This window comes from Crinia signifera, chromosome 5, assembly GCF_055691185.1.
Source record: "Crinia signifera chromosome 5, ASM5569118v1, whole genome shotgun sequence".
Taxonomy (NCBI): Eukaryota; Metazoa; Chordata; class Amphibia; order Anura; family Myobatrachidae; genus Crinia; species Crinia signifera.
The window spans coordinates 62,374,141-62,393,181 of NC_139221.1; the positions used below are offsets into that span (position 1 = coordinate 62,374,141).

The 19,041-nt window shown below is 44.0% G+C and overlaps 2 protein-coding genes across 4 annotated transcripts in view; one reads left to right on the forward strand and one right to left on the reverse strand.

Moving 5' to 3' along the window:
* LOC146080265 (E3 ubiquitin-protein ligase RNF31-like) overlaps positions 1–2,610 on the forward strand; it is a 49,481-nt gene extending 46,871 nt beyond the window's left edge. For all 3 annotated transcript variants that reach the window (XM_083187334.1, XM_083187335.1, XM_083187333.1), the window contains one exon: positions 33–2,610. In XM_083187334.1, the coding sequence (XP_083043460.1) occupies positions 33–65 (33 nt within the window). In that variant the 3' untranslated portion in view covers positions 66–2,610. The remainder of the gene's footprint in view (positions 1–32) is intronic.
* Positions 2,095–17,479, reverse strand: IMPA1 (inositol monophosphatase 1). Its single transcript, XM_083187336.1, has 9 exons — positions 17,254–17,479; positions 15,415–15,484; positions 14,058–14,191; positions 12,662–12,766; positions 11,300–11,345; positions 8,200–8,308; positions 7,323–7,431; positions 5,048–5,199; positions 2,095–3,551 (listed from the first exon to the last, which is right to left on the reverse strand). Exons 2-9 carry the CDS (start codon positions 15,475–15,477, stop codon positions 3,430–3,432), a joined length of 840 nt encoding a protein of 279 aa, XP_083043462.1. The 5' UTR covers positions 15,478–15,484; positions 17,254–17,479; the 3' UTR covers positions 2,095–3,429.
* Positions 17,480–19,041: the final 1,562 nt, after the last annotated feature.

Genomic DNA, 19,041 nt, shown 5'->3' on the forward strand with positions numbered 1-19,041 from the left:
GAGACATGTTACATCTGTGTTTCTTTTTACAGATAATAAAGCAAGAAATCCCTCTGTCTGTATAATCAAGATTAATATGAAGAGTTCTCATACAGAGAAAGCATTTCAAAATATAACTGCAATAGTAAATTTGCTGTTGACTGACAAGGGGACGGTCTATCATGTACTTGACTTAACAGATTTAAACCTCATAACTAAAGACGGACCATGGCTTGTTAATGCTATACATACAGTATCATTAGTCTTGAATACAAGATCTTGTGAACGCAAAAAATTGTTAACCTCTGTAATATATTTTCTGAAAGGTACCATATGTGGACTTACACAACTGGAAGTTTCAGAGCATTTTCTAAGCATCAGCGATCTCACTAGATCACTTGGAAAATGCCCCTATATTGCTCCGATGGTAGGAGCGGTAGCAATGCACGGCCCTGCGCATGCTGGATAAATCTAGTAAATCGCCTATTCTCACCGGAGAACACTGGCCCTGACATATCATTTAGCACACAGCGCTGACACATTGCTGTGTGCTGAGCGATCTTGCTGAGCGTCTGAGCATTGTTGAGAACGCTCAACAAATCTCCATGTGTGTAGACCCCTTTAGGGTAACCACACCAGGCTTTGAAGACAGGAAAGGGATATATGTGTATAGGCATGTTTAGGATCTAAGGGCAGCAGATGGGATGCGGACAATTTACCTACAATCAAAATCCCGACGGTCAAAATACCAGCAACCATTGACCGACGGTCAAAATACCGACTTGTACATACTTTACCATCCCAGTGGACATGTGCCGAGCACAGCGAGGCACCGTGTTTGAAGCACGGGATTCATGTCGACCTATGTCAATATACAGACCCCAAAAAATATGAAAAACTTGGCTAATTTTTGAACTGTCTATATTTCAAATGTAGGTATTTTGACCATGTCGGTATTTTGACCGTCGGTCAATTGCTGTCGGGATTTTGATTCAGGCTTGCCTACCCTCCCGAAATGGCCGGGAGCCTTCCGGAAATTGGGTCCGCCTCCCAGCCCCCAGGAAGGTTGGCAAGTCTCCCGCATTCTGGTAATTGACCCCGCTCCCCCCTCGCCTGCTGGTTTAATTACCTGAAATCGCCGGTCCGCGGAGAGGGGGCGGGGCTAAAATGACGCAATTGCGGCATTTCGTGGGGCCAAGTGATGTCAGCATTGCTCCCGCCCCCCTGACGTGTTGCCTCTCCGGGCTTCTCCCGGAGAGGTGAAATTGAAAGTAGGCAAGTATGTTTTGATTGTAGGCAAATCATACCGAACCCCAGCAGACATACTGCAAATGTTCAGGAACATGTAGCAAACCAATCACTAACCACTCAATTTGCAAGCAAATAGGTACAATATTAATGTATTAAAGCTTTAAGCCCAGTATAACCAAGATATTAACTCTTTATACATTGTTTGACCCAGCAAAAAAGGAGAACAGTGATAATAACATATTTATAGGAAGTGTGTGTGTGGTGAAGCTCACAGACAATGTCTAGGTCAGTGGCAAAAGATTACTATTAGGGTATCTTACAGTTTGTCGAGGGCGTGGGTGCAAGTAGACAAAGCAAGCTGTTCCCAACCATTAGCTATTTACCTATGCTCTTGAAACCTTTGAGCCCATATTTATCTTTGTATAAGGAGCCATTATTACTTGGTATATAAATGTGGACTTGTCTGTATTCTTTTGTTAACCATTATATACCAACCTGTAATGTCCTTGCTTTTATTACTGCTGTGTATATAATACCTTCAAAAATCATGGTCTGTGTTATCATCTGAATGCCTAATTGGTAAAGCAGCAAGCAAAGTACTGTCGTGTGCACTGCATTCTGGAAGTCCCCTCTTCTGCACAGAACTGGCGTATCTGCTTAATGTCACTGTATAACTTCAGATGAATACCATTTTTCTTGTGTGAAGTTTAGCAGCACACCAAAGGCGAGAATATCTTTATTTAATAGAAAGATAAACAGATGTGACAACTGAACACATTGTAGGTGCTTTTTTTAACCTACAGTATATATTAGATATGCAGCCACAACCCAGGATAACTGATCATTTTTCAGTTACAATTCATATCAAAGTTTATCAAAACGTTTATTCCTTGAAATAAGATTGACGGATATTCAAAATTTGTCACCATTTTATACAAGATGACTGACATAACGCGACCATTTAATATTTTTTATCATTCAAAAAACAAAAGCAATGACATCTGGTGAGCAATAATGATAAATAAAGAGAGGAGAACCCTGTTGAGACTGGGGTGAGAGATGCTTTTTTTCATGGTCAGTGACACCTGGTGCAGCCAAGAGACCCCCTGGGTGTGTGTGTGTCTCTGCATAAAGGGAGTGTGATCTTGCATGTGCCACACTGACTTTGCTAAAGGTGGGATGGTTTCACGGGGGAGTGCGGACTGCCTCCAGAGACTCTTCCAGCACTGCTGACTCCTCCTCAGTGACAGGAATGGCGTTCAGCAGATAAATGCCACACTGCAGCACCGGCTCCTGTTACTGCAGAGGAGCCGGCGTTTGGTCGTAACCCCCTGGAAGAATGACATTGGGAGTGGCCGTCTCCCCCTTGTGACGACACTGTGCTTTGGAGGTTATTCTGATTCACTCGGAAAGGCACAATCACGCTCTAATGGACAAAACCATGTGCACTGCAGGTGGGGCTGATGTAACATGTGCAGAGAGTTAGATTTGGGTGTTTTATGGTTTCTGTGCAGGGTAAATACTGACTGCTTTATTTTTACACTGCAATATAGATATCAGTTTGAAGTACAAACGACACCCAAATCTAACTATCTGCACATGTTACATCAGCCCCACCTGCAGTGCATATGCTTTTGTCCATTAGAGAGTGATTGTGCCTTTCTGAGTGAATCAGAATAACCCCCTTTGTGTAGTCTAGTAATGTCAGTAAGGTTCTGTATTTATACAAATGTTTTTTTCGTAGTAAACAGTCAAACAATTAAAGTTAGTTGGCAAATGTTGGAGAGATTTTCAGTTTTAACAAAATTGAAGAATCTGATGAGATGACTGATATGAAGATTATCACTGGCCATTATTGGGTTAAATATCCATGCATGGATGTATACAATGGCAAAAATCTGTTCACTCAAAATGATCCCTCAAACTAAAGCCCCATCTCCTTGATTACTTCTTATTACCAGTGGGGCCCCTCTTCTGAGACCCTTATCCTCTGCACTTCAGAAATACACAAAGACATTTGTTACCATTTAAAGTAAACTGCAATAGGGCCCTACTTTATGTGGGGCCCGGCTCCTGTCCCTGTCTACACAGGACATTAAATAAGTGGTAGAGGGAAATGGGGGTGGATAAGATTTTCCAGCCCAAAGGGTGAATTTTTCTGTAAAGGAGAACGGCTTATTCAGAATCCGAGCGATCTGATCACTGCTTCCGGCCATCATCCCGCACTACTGGAATAATTTGGAGTTCTTTAGAGATTCTCTCACCAATTTCCTTGCTGCTTGCTACAATCACTCTACAAGACATCAGGTCAAATAGCCCCCCTGCAAACACAGACACACCAATTACTGAGATTATTTTTACATATAAAAAACACAGAAACAGATAAAAAATGTATGTTAACTAAATTATTAAAAGAAGAGCACATTTTTTTTTTTTAGCAACATTCATACTGGTACTATATTGGATGTAGTGCACACTAGCTGCCTCTAGATGGTGCTATGCAGCTTTCAGAATTAAAAAGCAAACCTCTGCGTTCAGGCACATACAGTACAAGTAAAGCAAGTAACTGCAGCATAAGCACGGCCAAACTGGCCATCTCACACTTCAAATGCCAGATCTGATTTACCAGTTCAACCGCTTAACTGGCCTGACCAAGCCACTCCACCTCCTGGTACTCTGCTCAACAGTCAAGCGGATAGGTTGGGGCAGTACGGATGGTGTAATGGTTAAGAAGCCCATACACGCTCCGTTCTGGGCGTCCGTTCTGTACTTTTAAAGTACACATCGTATCGCATGCCTTGTGCATGCAATTCAATGCAATACGATGTAAAGCTAGTACAAAAGTATGTGCAGCACATACTTTTGTACTGTACTATGAGATGCGCGGGAGCGCACATCTCAAAGTACAGAACGGATGGAGCAGGAACGGAGCATGTATGGGCTCCTTTAGCATTACTGCCTCACAGCACTGAGGTCATGGGTTCGATTCCACCATGGCCCTAACTGTGTGGAGTTCGTATATTCTTCCCGTACTTGCGTGGGTTTACTCCGGTTTCCTCCCACATTCCAAAAATATACTGGTAGGCTAATTGGCTCCCGACAAATTAACTGATGTGAATGTTCAAATATTCTCTGTAAAGCGCTGCGGAATATGTGTGCGCTATATAAGAAAATTAATAAAAAATGAATAAATGGTCATGCCCATGTGATGTGTGATCACTCCACCATGTGCCAAAAGAATGCCCCCTATCCATACTTGGTTATGAATAACAATATGCCAGATTGCTGATCACTTTGCTGATCACTTTACTAGAAACACTGGGCGTAACTCATATTTGTATGCAGACGCAACACAAATACAATGTTTGGGGAAGTGCGCAAACAAGAGACTCCTTGTACGCATGTGCAGAACAGGCCTTGCAACATTGCTCTGTCAGCCACATGACTGACTAGCTACGGTGCTTGAGGGACAGACCCGCACCAGCAACATTATTCAAAACACCTGTGTATCACCGCTGTTTTGAAGGCATGATGGGTCTGGAGTCTACGTTGTCGGATCACTATCCAGAACCGACACACAAGTAAACTTCAGCTTATGCAGGCTGGCCGCTGCCTAAATCCACAGTAAATCGTGACCAATCGTGATGGGGATCTGAGCTGTGTCCTCAGATACAGAATTCAGATACAGCACATTAACAGCTGGAGGCTATGGCGTATAATTCAAGGAATTAATAGTAAAAGCCCACAAACCCACAACACATTACAATCCAGTATTTAAAGGCATGATCAGAGCTGAAGTGAATCTTAAAGTACAAACCTTTTGCATCCAAGATAACCCCACCGGCCTCTGTAACAATGACAGATGCTGCAGCCATGTCCCAGCAATGGATTCCAAACTCATAATAAGCATCAGCGCCTCCTGTAGCCACCAGACACATGTCAACAGCCGCCGTGCCCACCGCCCGGATCCTAGGTCACAAATGGTGGTGAAATATTCAAAACATTGCTTAAAATTAATCTCATGTGATATTAATTTACATTTTGTAATAAGCTAACTACAACTAGGAATATTTTTGATTAGATGTGTCCTCAAACACGATGGTGCGAGACGCCTGCTGTGATTCTTGTACTGTGCACTCTTTACACAGTATTGCAGCCCAGCCTGAATATAGTGTACTAGGTTTTTAGGTAAGGTACTAGGTATTTTAGGTTAAGGTGTGAAACTAGGGATTCAAAAGTAATTATGCCTCTGTACAAATCATAGGTTAGACCGTACCTCGAATACGGAGTACAATTCTGGGTCCCGCACTATAAAAAGGACATCATAGAATTAGAAAAAATCCAAAGAAGAGCAACAAAGCTTATTAGGGGAATGGAGACTTTAAACTACGAGGAGAGATTAAGCAACCTGGGACTATTTACACTAGAGAAGAGACGTTTAAGGGGGGACATGCTCAACATGTACAAATATATCAGGGGCCAATATAAGGAACTGTCAAGCACCCTTTTTTCTGCTAGACAGGTATCTAGGACGAGAGGGCACGAGTTTAGATTAGAAGAAAAAAGGGTACTTATGTAATATCTGGGCTCCCGTTTTTCTTATGAGACCGCGTCCCCTCGCCACGCTTCGGGCACGGTGGCTCGCTGCGCTCGCCACACTATATAAAATCAACTCCATGCGTAGTTGGATAGTAGGGGTATGAAAAAAAGAGGTGCATTTAACATGGGAGCCCAGATAATACATAAGTACCGAAAAAAGATTTTGTTCATCTAGAAGAAAAAATTTCTTTACAGTCAGAACAGTCAAACTTTGGAACTCTCTTCCAGGAGAAGTGGTGTCGGCAGATACTATGTGCAGTATTCAATGCCGGTGCGAGAGGCCGGCGAGGGGGTTAAACTGCGAGGATCACAGAAAACCAGTGATCCTCGCAGTTTAACCCCCGCGCCGGCCGCTCGCACTATGCAACGTTCCGGGGGAATCCTCGCAGTCACAGAACGTGGAGGATTCCCCTAAACTGCGAGAGCTGCGGCTAATGCAGCAAACTCGCTGTAATTAGCCTCGGCTCTCGCAGCTTTTGGAGGCACATTCGCAAATTCCCCCTCGCTCAAAAAACAGAGCGAGGGGGAATTTGCGAATGAGGGGGGTCAGTTGAATACTGACAGGGTGAGCGGTGACTGCGAGCAAAAAGTCCTGCTCGCAGTCACCGCTCGCCCACGGCATTGAATATATGCCTATAAATACGATTAAAATAAGGTTGGATAAACATTTATTGGTTAAAAACAATCACGGGTATGAATAAGTAACAATCTGTCGTGAAAATATCAGAACATACTATACAACAAGGGATAAGCTACTATAAATATAGGCTGAACTAGATGGACGCAAGTCTTTATTCAGCCTCACCTACTATGTAACTATGTTTTCAGCCGGGGGCTGTCACAGCTTGCCCTGTCAGTATGACCCCCCCTCTGCCCGACTCCCCCCCCCCCCCCACCCCCATACGCCGATTCCCCCTCGCTCCGTTTTTTTTTTAGATGGATCCTATGATCTTACGTGACATCAGACATATGATCTGTCATGATCGGTTACATCATAAGTACATCGTCTGCACATCTTGTGTCAAATTGCACCAAATTGTGAGTTCACGAGCTACTGGGCAGTTCAAGGGAAATCATGAGACAGATCGGATGTTGGTTGTGGTTAGGTATCCAGCACCTAGCTGAAGCCATGCCATGGAGAACTCAGGCTGGTCTGGAAAAAAGGGGGCACTGGCCAGTACTAGCAAGGTCTCTCTAATTAAGTGGATACTAGTTGTTTAATCTGCGATACGACAGGGTTGTGTATATGAGAGTAGTTTTATTTTTCACTTAAATTATTTATTTTTATAACAAAGGGACAGATGTATCAAGCTTCAAAAAGTGCATTAACTTTAGCGCCCAGGATCACATGCTATCAGATATATTGGCTGCATTCCCTCCTTCGTACACTCAAGGGATACTGCAGATTTGCGGCTAACCCAAGAAAACACCTGTATGGTTTTATAAATTGGCCCCCAAAGGATTTAAAACAGAAGCATGGAAGCGAGTATTACCCATGGATTGGAATAGACAACAGTCTCTCCATGTTGGACATCACAACAGCAATAACCTCCGGGTTACGATTTGATCCTAATTCTGTAATAATCATGGATTTTGTGATATCTGAAAAATAAAGAACACAGTTAAAAGAAGGTTATTTAACAAAATACGTTAAATGTAAAACTGGATTATTCTGTGTCACGTTCTTTTTGGTGGCTTCATTCATATTCTTTCTAGAGCAGAGGTCCCCAAACTTTTTTGAGTCACGGCACCCTAGAGTATCAGAATATTTTCAGGGCACCCCTAGGCCAAAGTTTGTTACCAAGAATAATCAAAAAAAATTAAATGATATAAGTTGTGCTTAAATGTCATCTTTAGGTCCAGTTATGTGGTGAGGAACACAATTTGCTTCTGTTTCCCCACATATTTTATAACTGGAAGCCCCAAGCACTGATTTTGCCTGTTTCATTGGCCATAAATAATTGGAATTGGTTCTGGACCACCAACCTGAGGCACCCCTGCAAGTGCTCCGAGGCAGCCCAGGGAGCCAAGGCGCACAGTTTGGGAACCACTGGCCTAGAGAATACAGTATTCCACTGTCTTCTGTTTGTGTCTATAATGTGTAAGGGGGGAGGCCAGCCACCCAATGACGAGTGAGTGATCTGATGCTGCCTTCTTGGACACTGGCTGGATCCCTAGTGCATCATGTAATATATTACCATACAGTGTCATCACTGCAGGTTCAATAACAAATTATCCCCATTGTGTGTCACTTCATGGTTCATATGTAGGGACATTCACTCACTGATGTCTTAATACCCAAGACGTCCAGTCTGTTTGGTATGGAGTAGAGTCCCAGTTAATAGAAGCACATTGTGAGGTGTAACTTACCTTTCTGCCCAGAGACCTGTAATTTCTGGCCATTACAATACGCCCCTTTCCCCCTTCTGCCAGTGTACATCTTGTCTTCTACACAGCTGTACACCACTCCAAATTCCACCTGACCAAGATAGAAGAGAAAAAGTCAGTTATTTGAGAAGGTGCCATAAAATCCAATCAGATTGTATCTGTCATTTTATAGAATGCAATAAATAAACGACAGCTAAAACCGGATTGGTTGTCCTCTTTTAGAACTATAGATACATCTCTCCCCTCAGTGAGGTAACTAGAACATCATTTGCCCAATGTTAATGGTGCCACGAACTTCTGGTGCAAAATACAGAACCACATAACGCAGCATAACATGTGCTGGTCTCAGGAACAGGAGAAAAACAGAGCACCAAAGAGATACATGCTGGTATCTCAGTGAAGGATTCCAACCTCTGTATTACATATTACATTTAGATATAATGTTTAATCCAATAGTAAACTGCTTTCCATAAAACATGTAAAACATAGCTGATGTCACATGTAAAAGTCCATGATTAGTACTGGCAGGGAAACATAATGGGAGTCATAATGAGAACAGCTATAGAAGAAACCATGTGAACTGGAAAAGGATCGGAAGGAAAGTATGTTTCTTAGCAACTGAAGCCACCAAGTGAGAGCCAGACAGCAGCTGCAGAGCTGCATGAAGCCATTTATGGCAAGTGGATTATTGCATTGGCTAAACAGAAAATCTACAGGTGGGGACAGGGAATGCCTGTAGGTGGGAATGCAGCCTCAGCACTGGCCCATGCAACTGTATGAGTGCCCCAGAAGGTAACGTATGGCATTGAAGGCTGCCATGTACTGTATAAAGCACCTGCCAAATATCCAGTTCTCATAATTAAGAGTGGCTTATTGGCACACTAGGTATGCAATTGCTGCCATGAAGGTTACAGGGCATTGTAGGAGTTATATGCTCAACGCTAATGTTTTATCTTGCGCTCACACGAATTAACCATTGTATCTCTCACTACCCACACACCAAATCCTACTAAATGTACATTTATAACGTACAGAATGCATAGTCATGTACAGTATTATTTATCTAAGCGTCATCTTAGTAGGTGGCATTTTACTAAAAATACAATGTACTGCATGGCGACAGGATAGGGAAGTGGGCATACTTCAAGGGGCTTACCACAGCTTGTGGCAGTGGCCAGGGCTATTCAATTGCAGCCCATAGGCTCCACTTACAGTGTATTTCTGTTTGCACCCTCCTGAGGTGCATGCATTTATCTGCAATAAGTTGGGACATTTGCCTTTACCTCGTCCACCACGAGCGTATAAAACCATAGCTCTGGCACATAAGATGGAATCTATGGGTTAATGCGCCATATGCTGTGTACACACGGTGAGATTTGAAATTAGATTTTGACTATATAGTCAAAATCGCATGCAGAGCGCACAGGTTTTTTACCTTGCGATCCCGATGCGCGCTCCCGGAACAGCACAAATCGAAACCCAGATAGACAGGGCAGCAATGACTATATAGTGCAAATCTAATGCAGATTGTATGAATTGCATGTAAATAGTACAGAGATAGCAAAGATTGTATCTTAAGTCGAATAGCAAGGGGATCTTACAGTGTGTACACACCATTACCCAGATCTAAAGTAAATCTCACCATGTGTACACACCATTAGTCCTGAACTTACTGCACAAGGAAATGGGCTTAGAATTGAATATCTCCAGGCGTTCGTGCACAGAGCTATCCTCCTGCAGTAAGCCCTACAGCTAATGGAATACAACCAAAATGTGCTATTACATCAGAAGCTGGGAGGTGCTTAATGCAGCTCTATATCCCAATGTTAAACTAAACCAGTGTTATTTTATGTGCTTCATGCCGAGGCAGCCACACAGGGCAAATAAATAATACAGTTACATAACATGGTTTGTCCAGGTGCACATACATATACACCCCTCAGCTGGCTCTGTTCCTCAGGCCACTGGTGTTCCCACTGAGGGAAACTATTTTTGTTACCATTTAACTGTTTTCTAACCATACAGCGTTTGACATTTTAATGACGGCAGTGCTGGGACTTGAAGGCAGAACATGTAATTATGGATAGCAGTTAGCTAAAATTAGGATAGATTTTTTCCCAAAATGTAATACACATAATTTATGGGTGTAGCCTGAGGGGCTCAGATTTTAAGTTAAGATACATTTCCAAAATGTGTCAGTGCTTTACAGAAATGGTACATTTATCCTGTACAGTTCAGCAGGGGTCGGTATCTATAGCAATTTACTGCATACAACATATCAGTCTCTAACTGTACTTTTACAGGCTGTGGTTAAGAATGAGGGGTAGATGTATGAAGCAGTAATAAGGGAGAAGTGATGACCAGAGAAGTGACCCATGGCAACCAATCAGCTGCTCTGTATAAGTTTATATTATGCAAATTATAGCGGTTACTTCAGTGCTGATTGGTTGGCATGGGCCACTTCTCTGGTCTTCACTTCTCCCTTATTACTGCTTCATACATCTGCCCTGAGTGAGAAGCTGATTAGTTGGTACTATGCGGTTCTGTGTACTAAGCCTTGGAAGGTTATAAAACGCATGGAGATAAAGTACCCACCATCTCGGTCATGTATTTGAAACTAGGTTAGGAGCTGGTTGATAAGTGCCTTATCTCTGTCAACTTGGTTTCTCATAAGCCTTACTATATAGACCTTTTATCTTCATCTAAGGTTGGGAATAGCGGCGGAGCATTGAAATACCCCCCATAGTCACTAATTTAGACCAAGGACTACTGGACTGTGAACCCTCCAAGACTTGTTCAGAAAGATTTTGCAATGGTCTTATTTAACCAGGCCAGAGTGGAAATGGACACTTCATAAATAGATAGCAGAACAGTCTGTTTTTCTATCCTTACCCTCATTAAGGGATGCAGGATTCAGCAGGGTGTGGCCTAACACTGAGCCAGGGTAGGTGGAGCTTCCCATTTCTGGTATTTCTATTTAAAGGGACAGCCAAGCAATTAAATCAAGATGCCTAAAGTAGCCTTTATACCCCGGTCCTGTGTCCCCCTAGGGTGTAAGATAAATGTAATTAATGTCCCCTACCTGTTTATTTACTGCAAAGCCGATGGATACAGCCACAAATGGAAACCTAAATAAGAAACATTACACATAAAGCATTAAAAGAACATACAAAATGATGCACAGATAGGTATATATTGCAGCAGATAGAAGAAGGAGGTGTCTGAGCTTATATTTGGAAAATGGGTGTGGTATAGGGTTCCGATAGTCGGGATCCCGACTGCTCGGACTCAGACAGCATGGTGAGCGCAACAAAGCCCCTTGGGGCAACAAAGCCCCTTGGGGCACGGTGGCTCGCTACGCTCTGCACCTATTCTATTCTCCCTCTACGCTCTGCACCTATTCTATTCTCCCTCTGGGGGGATCGTGGACCCCCACAAGGGAAAATAGCGGGTGGCCGTCGGGCACCTGTCTGTCTGCGTTTTGACAGTCGGCATCCTGACGTCGGCTAAATGACTGTCGGGACTGCGTCCGGCAACCTTGGAAAATAGGGACTATACTTCTCCGCACCCAACAGCAATGTGCGGTCTCAGGGACCGCACCCAACAGCAATGTGCAGTTTTGAGAACCACACCAAACAGCAATGAAACACTGGGGATCCACCCCAACACTTAATCAGGTTGCGAGCTCTTTGCAAGTCGAAAAATTTGCTGTAGGCGCTCAAACCTGACCTAGTGCGTTAAAGATAAACATCGGTTAGCGGCTGGATTAAGACCTGTGCGAACAGGTCTGAATAAGCCCCATGCTCAGCAGTGTGACAGTCTGGCTTTCTCATGTCTCCAAAACACAACCACTAACTAGTGCACCATTATAACTAGAGTGTCAAGGCCAAATGCTGCACTGGCCTAAATGAAGATACCGAGGGCCTGGCCTGCCCCAGAGAAGATACCGAGGGCCTGGCCTGCCCCAGAGAAGATACCGAGGGCCTGGCCTGCCCCAGAGAAGATACCGAGGGCCTGGCCTGCCCCAGAGAAGATACCGAGGGCCTGGCCTGCCCCAGAGAAGATACCGAGGGCCTGGCCTGCCCCAGAGAAGATACCGAGGGCCTGGCCTGCCCCAGAGAAGATACCGAGGGCCTGGCCTGCCCCAGAGAAGATACTGAGGGCCTGCCCTGCCTCTGACAATTGCTGGCTCCAGAATTCATGTTCTCAGTTATATGAAAGACCCCTTTATCTACCTAAACACAAACATTGGACAGATTACCCAACTCAGACACATACACGTGCATCTAGCCCAGGCTCTGATCAGGGGACTCCAAGCCTATAGTTCTGCGATACTGAAAGTGTTACATGAAGGATGAACTTTGCAGCCCCATAAATATGTTGGGAGAAGGACAATTGATCATGTAGTTACATTTATCCATCCTGTAATTTACAAAGAACCTACCTGTGCACAAAGTTAGTGGTGCCATCAATGGGGTCAATGATCCAGGTTGGGTTATCAGTCAGAGTACATGCTTGACCTGCTGCCACAGATTCCTCCCCAATGAAGCTGAAACAGGGAATGTAACATATTCACCATCTGTTATAGCGATAGGCACAGTTAGATAATATCGTTCATGAATGATATCGTTAACGATTTTCTTGAATTGGCTGGAACTCCTTGAGCAAACAACATAGTGCTAGATATTAAACAATATCATTCAGTGGCCACATCCAGGAGCATGCCGTCATTGTGATATAGTCAGGATATGACTGCATGCACAGATAACAGAGGGGATCGTTTAATGGCCATCGGGAGAATGCATTATATACTGCACATACATTAGCTGATATGCATGAAAATAATGTTAATGATATAGTTATTGTGCACATCATTAACAAAAATCAGCTAATGTGTACCCAGCTTAAGGGGGCATTGCTAATATACACTGATAGGAGGAAGAGTGCATGCTTTGCACAAAGTTCCCTCAAGAGCTGACTGCACCTAAAACCAGTTTATAGTATGTAATGTAAAGCTTGTGCTAGAACAGAAAATAAAATAATTTATTCTTATTGTCACAATTTGATAAGATGAATAAACATATATATCGCCAAGACCACCGAGCGATACTTAAACTGCATACACAATATTAGATTATCTGTCCAATCTTTCTGGTAAGAACCAAAAGCTGGTAATGTATGGGGAAAAGGGCAAGTGACTACTTGCTCCCTAACACTGGAAAACAGACAAAACTGGACGTTCAGTCAAAATGATCAAATCCATTTTGTTTAATTGTATTATCCAAAGAAACATTTTTGTTCATTTTCCAGTTTTTAGGAATGTATTTTTTACTGTCATTTTCATCCCTACATCACCAGTTACCAGATCTTTGCCCCAACCAGAAAGACTGGCCAGATCTTAAGCCGAGTACACACTATACGATTCACGGCATCGCTGCTGGGCGAACAATCTAGCGGTAAAACACTGAACTATAGAATTCAGTGATGTCATCCAGCCCCCCCCCCATTAAACACATGCTTTCAAATTTGACTGCATGTGATGGCAGGAGGTGGGGGTTGTTAACGACTCGTAGGAGCGTGCATCATTAAGGATATAGTGGGTACATACTAAACGATGTGCCTGATAATATTGTTAAGGATATTGTTATTGTGCATATAATGTGCCAACATCTTATAGTGTGTACGCAACTTTAACATGTTTATGCAGCTTCATTGTCTTTTGCAGTGAATTATATGAATAAATCTGCTTGCTGAAACAAAGAGATTGTACACCGTACTCTATACTATTTATATGATGTACTGTATATTTATGCATCAGACACATTTATATAGAGACTCGCCTGTGAGAGGGATATTTCTCCTTGATTGAGGAGATTATTATTTCTTCTACCTTTTGGTCTGTAATGGTGACCAGGTCGGCCGGGGAGCTCTTCTCCATCACCGAAATCTCCTCCTTCATTGCCGCACACACCACCTGCCAACCATCAGGACGGGGGGGAGAATTGAACGTCATTTACTATATTACGCTGTTTAATAACAACCACCAAACAATCCATCACGCATAGCCAGGCTGAGAAATAGTGCTTATTCTAGCACCTGGAATCTTTGAAAACCCATGCAGTTCCTCTTCCCTGCCTGGGGTGTCGCTCTCTGCTGTGGTGCTTCATATCAGTGCTGAAATACAGATCACACTGTGCTAGAAGCACCATGGAGAGATCGACATGCCAGACAGGGAAGAGGAACAGCATGAGTTATGGATGATGCAGGGTGCTAGAATGAACACTAACAGTATTACACACATAGTAAAAAATATTTTTTTTTTGGACTGTAGACAGGCAGAATGTAGCATAATTATGATTAGATCCTCGTTAGTAGACACACTTATCAGCAATCCATCTAGAACTTGCTCCATTGCCAAATACATCAAATAAAATACGTTGGGCAAAATGTAATAGGGGGCCAGATGTAATGCATTGAGAGTCAGTCTGCCGGACGATCTTACATCCAACCCTGGGTATATTCTTGCAGAATCCTAGTTACACCTTCTTGCACAGTTTGAAGGTGCAAGTTTGTCCCGCAACTCACAAGCGTAAGCCTGTGAATTTTAGAGTTCCGGGCCATTAAGTGTGCACATTTTTTTAATGGTGAAACTTGCACCTTGTAATGCAAGTTTGATTACAGGGTGCGAGTTGCACAGATCAGCAAAATCTGTAACAAAATATTATAAAAGGTAGAAAATAAGTAAAAGCATAACTTGCTCAGGGCTCTTTGAGATTTATTTTTTTTAAATACAGAGGAAATATGTAATAGGTTCTACAGTATTTTAAGAACAAACAGCAGTTTCTTGTACTGTTCCTGGTTCTAGAAATACTAAGAACAAACCGAGTAGGGGTCCCCCATATTTTTAGAACCCTTAAGAGCCAAAGACGTCGGGCTTCCAGGGTTAAAACACATTTACTAACGGATTAATTTTTAGATTCATTTTTGAAAGGTCAGTAAATGTGTTTTTACCCAGGAAGCTCAACATCAATCAAGATAATGTCTGCTCCAATGTATCATAAGAACCTTTTATCTGTCTTAGGAATAAACTGGTATAAATGATCTACATCCATTACACACGAGGAAGGAAAATGTTAGTGATTTCTGACATGAGTGCTGAATTATTTAACATATATATTCCTCTCCAATGATACGTACTGCGCCGGCCTTTCTTGCAATCTCAACAGCAAAATTCAGACATTCTTGCCACGGATCAGCCATTTTTTACCTAGGAAACAACAGAATGTAGAACATTTCCATGTCTGAAAATACACACTATTGTTAAACATTTTTAAAATGATTATTAAAGTGGTATTAAATAAATAATATAATCATTGGTTAGTGTACAGTATATTATAAGAAGTGAACACATTTCTAATGCTTTAGGATTTCTTTTGAAATGGAGTAAACAACTTTAGATATTTTCAGGTATAGCAGCGGAAACAGTAAAGGCCCATGCACACTGGGTGACTTTGAGCTGAAAGCAGCTCAGCTTTGTCTTAGCTCAAAACCGCCCAGTGTGTTCGGGGCAGCGATGAGCATTGATGCGTGCCACCGCATCATCTCTGGCACTGCTGCTCATCTACTGGTATTATCAGCAGATGAGCGATGGGGTGGACAGCTTTCCATAGCGTCCCGCTATAGAAAGTCATCCAACCCTGAGAAAAAGCGATAAAACAGGCTAAAATCGCTCAGTGTGTATGTACAGAGCCATTTTCAGCCCATCGATTTTCTCTATCATTGCCAACCATACATGCCAGGTAAAATAATAATTACCACAAGTGCAAATTTCAGTAGCAGAGGTCAAGATGTGGCCAATTAAGGTGTCTGGATGCCCTAGGCTGATACACTCCTTTGATGACCCTGTGCCTCCATTCAAATCTCACATTGTAAAAGTCTCCCCTGGCCCAAAAAGAGTCACTACACGCTCCTCTTGCCACCTGCAACCACTGCTCTCAAAGTAAATTTACACTAACTGTGAAGGCCACTATGCTGCTGTGCAGTGTCTGATCTCCCCTACATCCTGTGGCAGCACTGCAAAGGTCTTCAGACGTCTGGGACCTGAACGGTGCAGGTAGATGCAAACACAAATCCACTATTTCTTGACAAAATGTCAATGTGCCATTGCGGATATTCCCATGCTACGTCAACAGCACATCATGGGCAATTGGCCATTAATTGGACTGACTCCTAACTGGTTGATTTAAATATGAGTGACTGCGGTGAAGTCTGCTGAGAAGGGCACATCAATATACTATCCCAAAGGCCACATAGTTAAATATGCACAAGCTAAAATGCATGATTTAATGGAGATGAAGGTATCAATGCATGGCTCCAAGACTGTGACAAGGGCACATTGTGGCCACCGCCACCTGTTGAACCCTTATTGAATGGTAGTTGCTTTTTCCAAGTTGGAGAAAGGGACCTTTCATGCCCACATGTAGGAGCAAGGCCGGTGGTCTTGTAGGGTCACTATGCACCCCACTACCTATGGCCTTTAGTGACTAGGTGGTTAGCGAAGCAAGCCTCCATGTCAGAAACATTGCTATCCCCTGTAGTGATGGTGACAACAGGTCCTTTCTCCAACTAGGATCTAGACCAGGGGTGGCCAATCCGTTCCTCAAGTTCAGCTTTTCCAGACCACTTAGCTGGTGCACAGGTGCAGTCATTATTAACTCATATTATCAAATATGCGCTACATTCATTCCTGACTGACACACTCTACTGAACCATAGGTGGTCTTGAAAACACTGCTGGTAGAACTAAACACCGATTTGGCCAGCCCCGATCTAGACTTAAACCTAGCCTAATTGAATCCACCCCTATTATATGTATATAAATATTATATACACACATACACAGCACACACACACACCTATACTGTATATTGTCTGGCACTGGCCATGATTTGTGACACGGATTTGACAATACCCTGCAGACACTATTTGTGTGATGACGCCCTTCTAGCTGTGATGCTACAATGTTTAGGGTACTGACCGTGGAATGTGGAGCTTCAGATGATCAGCAGCGGTCAGTGGGCGGCTACGCAACAACCGGGAGAGCTCAGCGGCTCCAGTAACACAGTGTGTAACCGGCTGCTGTTTCCTGGTGTACGGCGCAAGCTCCCAGCCGCCCCTCCCCGCTACTGTCACACCTATAGCTGGAGCCGGGAGGTGGTCTGTAGCGTGTGACGTGCCCGTGTGCTTCAAGTTCCTGACCTGCACTGCCTGCTGCTGCCGGAGAGCGTGCAATCAATGCACTGGCTGCTGTTTGTCTTTGTTGCTGGAGAGGTGTCTTGCACTGGCAGTGGCCGCTGCTGCTACAGCAGCAGGAAAGGGTACCTGCTGCTGCAGAGGGCGCCTTGCCTAGGGTGCCCTGGCACTGGTTGCTGCTGGAGAGGAAAGCCAGCATGGAAAATCAAGGGGTGGGGCCAGCTTAGGGATGGCCATCGACCATTGATGATTCAAAATCGTTGATGGTTTATGGCCGATTAAAGTTCTCGGCCATGGACACCTGTGAAGCCCCCCCCCCCCCCATGGACACCTGTGAAGCCCTGCCTCCACGTTCTGACTGGCCTACGGGCCAGTCAGTTAAAAAGAAGATGGATGACCATCAATAGGTAAACCTATCAATGGTTATCCATTGCATAGTTTATTACTATGTAGATGGATGGTTGCAATATCACCATCAATGGCAACCATCGACCATTCCTAGGCCAACTGGTGTGACGTGACTAGGAGATAGGGCAGGAGGCAAAAGAGGAGGCTGTATAGGGGGCATGGCACATGTGATTATGTGATTGCGTCCCCATAGCCATGCCCCCGCTGTACAACAATGCTGGCATTACAGGCATTGCACAGCACAATGCGGGGCCACAATAATGGGAATCAACGTCATTTGGTACTCGCAGACTTTGAGCCAAGGGGAGTTTTTTCGGGGATCCGTGGGTCCATAAGGGGCCCTCAAATTTCGGAAGCCTCCCAGTAGCTCTGGGAATGTAGGCAAGTATGGCTCCCTTAGAGCTCCGGGGGGCAGTATTCTGCACATTACCTTTAGAGGAGCATGTGAAGCAGACAAACAGCAGGACTGTCATCTGTTAATACAGAAAAACAATTAACATTGGGGAGATTCTCTAAACAAAAATGCATTTTGGGATGCTCTAAACATCCCCCGCCAGGTTACCGCGGCAGGGGGCATTGCCAGAAAAAACTGGCGATGCCCCATAGAAGCCTATGGGCTTCAAACGCGATCCCCTGCCGCCCCACACCAAACCCACCGCCGCCCCCCCCACCCCCTCACCTGTGTCTAGTGGTGCAAGTAGAAAAAATATCTTAGTGGTACTGTGCGTGGTCAGGGGCGTGGTCATATGACACAGGGGGGAGTGGCTACAATACAAAACTTTATGCCCCCAGTGCCAGTTATGCCCCACACAGTGCTAGGTATGCCCCCAGTACCACACATATGCCCCACAGTGCCAGATATGCCCCCACAGTGCTAGTTATGCCCCCAGTGCCAGATATGCTCTCACAATGCCACACATATGCCCCCACAGTGAGAAGTATGCCCCCAATGCCAGATATGCCCCCACAGTGCCACACATAAGCCCCCACAGTGCGAAGTATGCCCTTAATGCCAGATATGCCTCCACAGTGCAACACATATGCCGCCACAGTGCTAGTTATGCCCCCAGTGCCAGATATGCCCCCACAATGCCACACATATGCCCCCAGTGCGAAGTATGCCCCCAATGCCAGATATGCCCCCACAGTGCCACACATATGCCCC

Bases quoted from the DNA above. Each gene is read 5' to 3' on its own strand.
- IMPA1 (XM_083187336.1), bottom strand. From the start codon at position 15,477: ATGGCTGATCCGTGGCAAGAATGTCTGAATTTTGCTGTTGAGATTGCA. The intron at 14,192-15,414 runs GTACGTATCATT...GATGGTTGGCAG, and splicing joins TTGCAAGAAAGGCCGGCGCA to GTGGTGTGTGCGGCAATGAA. The intron at 12,767-14,057 runs GCGAGTCTCTAT...TCCCTGTTTCAG, and splicing joins GAGAAATATCCCTCTCACAG to CTTCATTGGGGAGGAATCTG.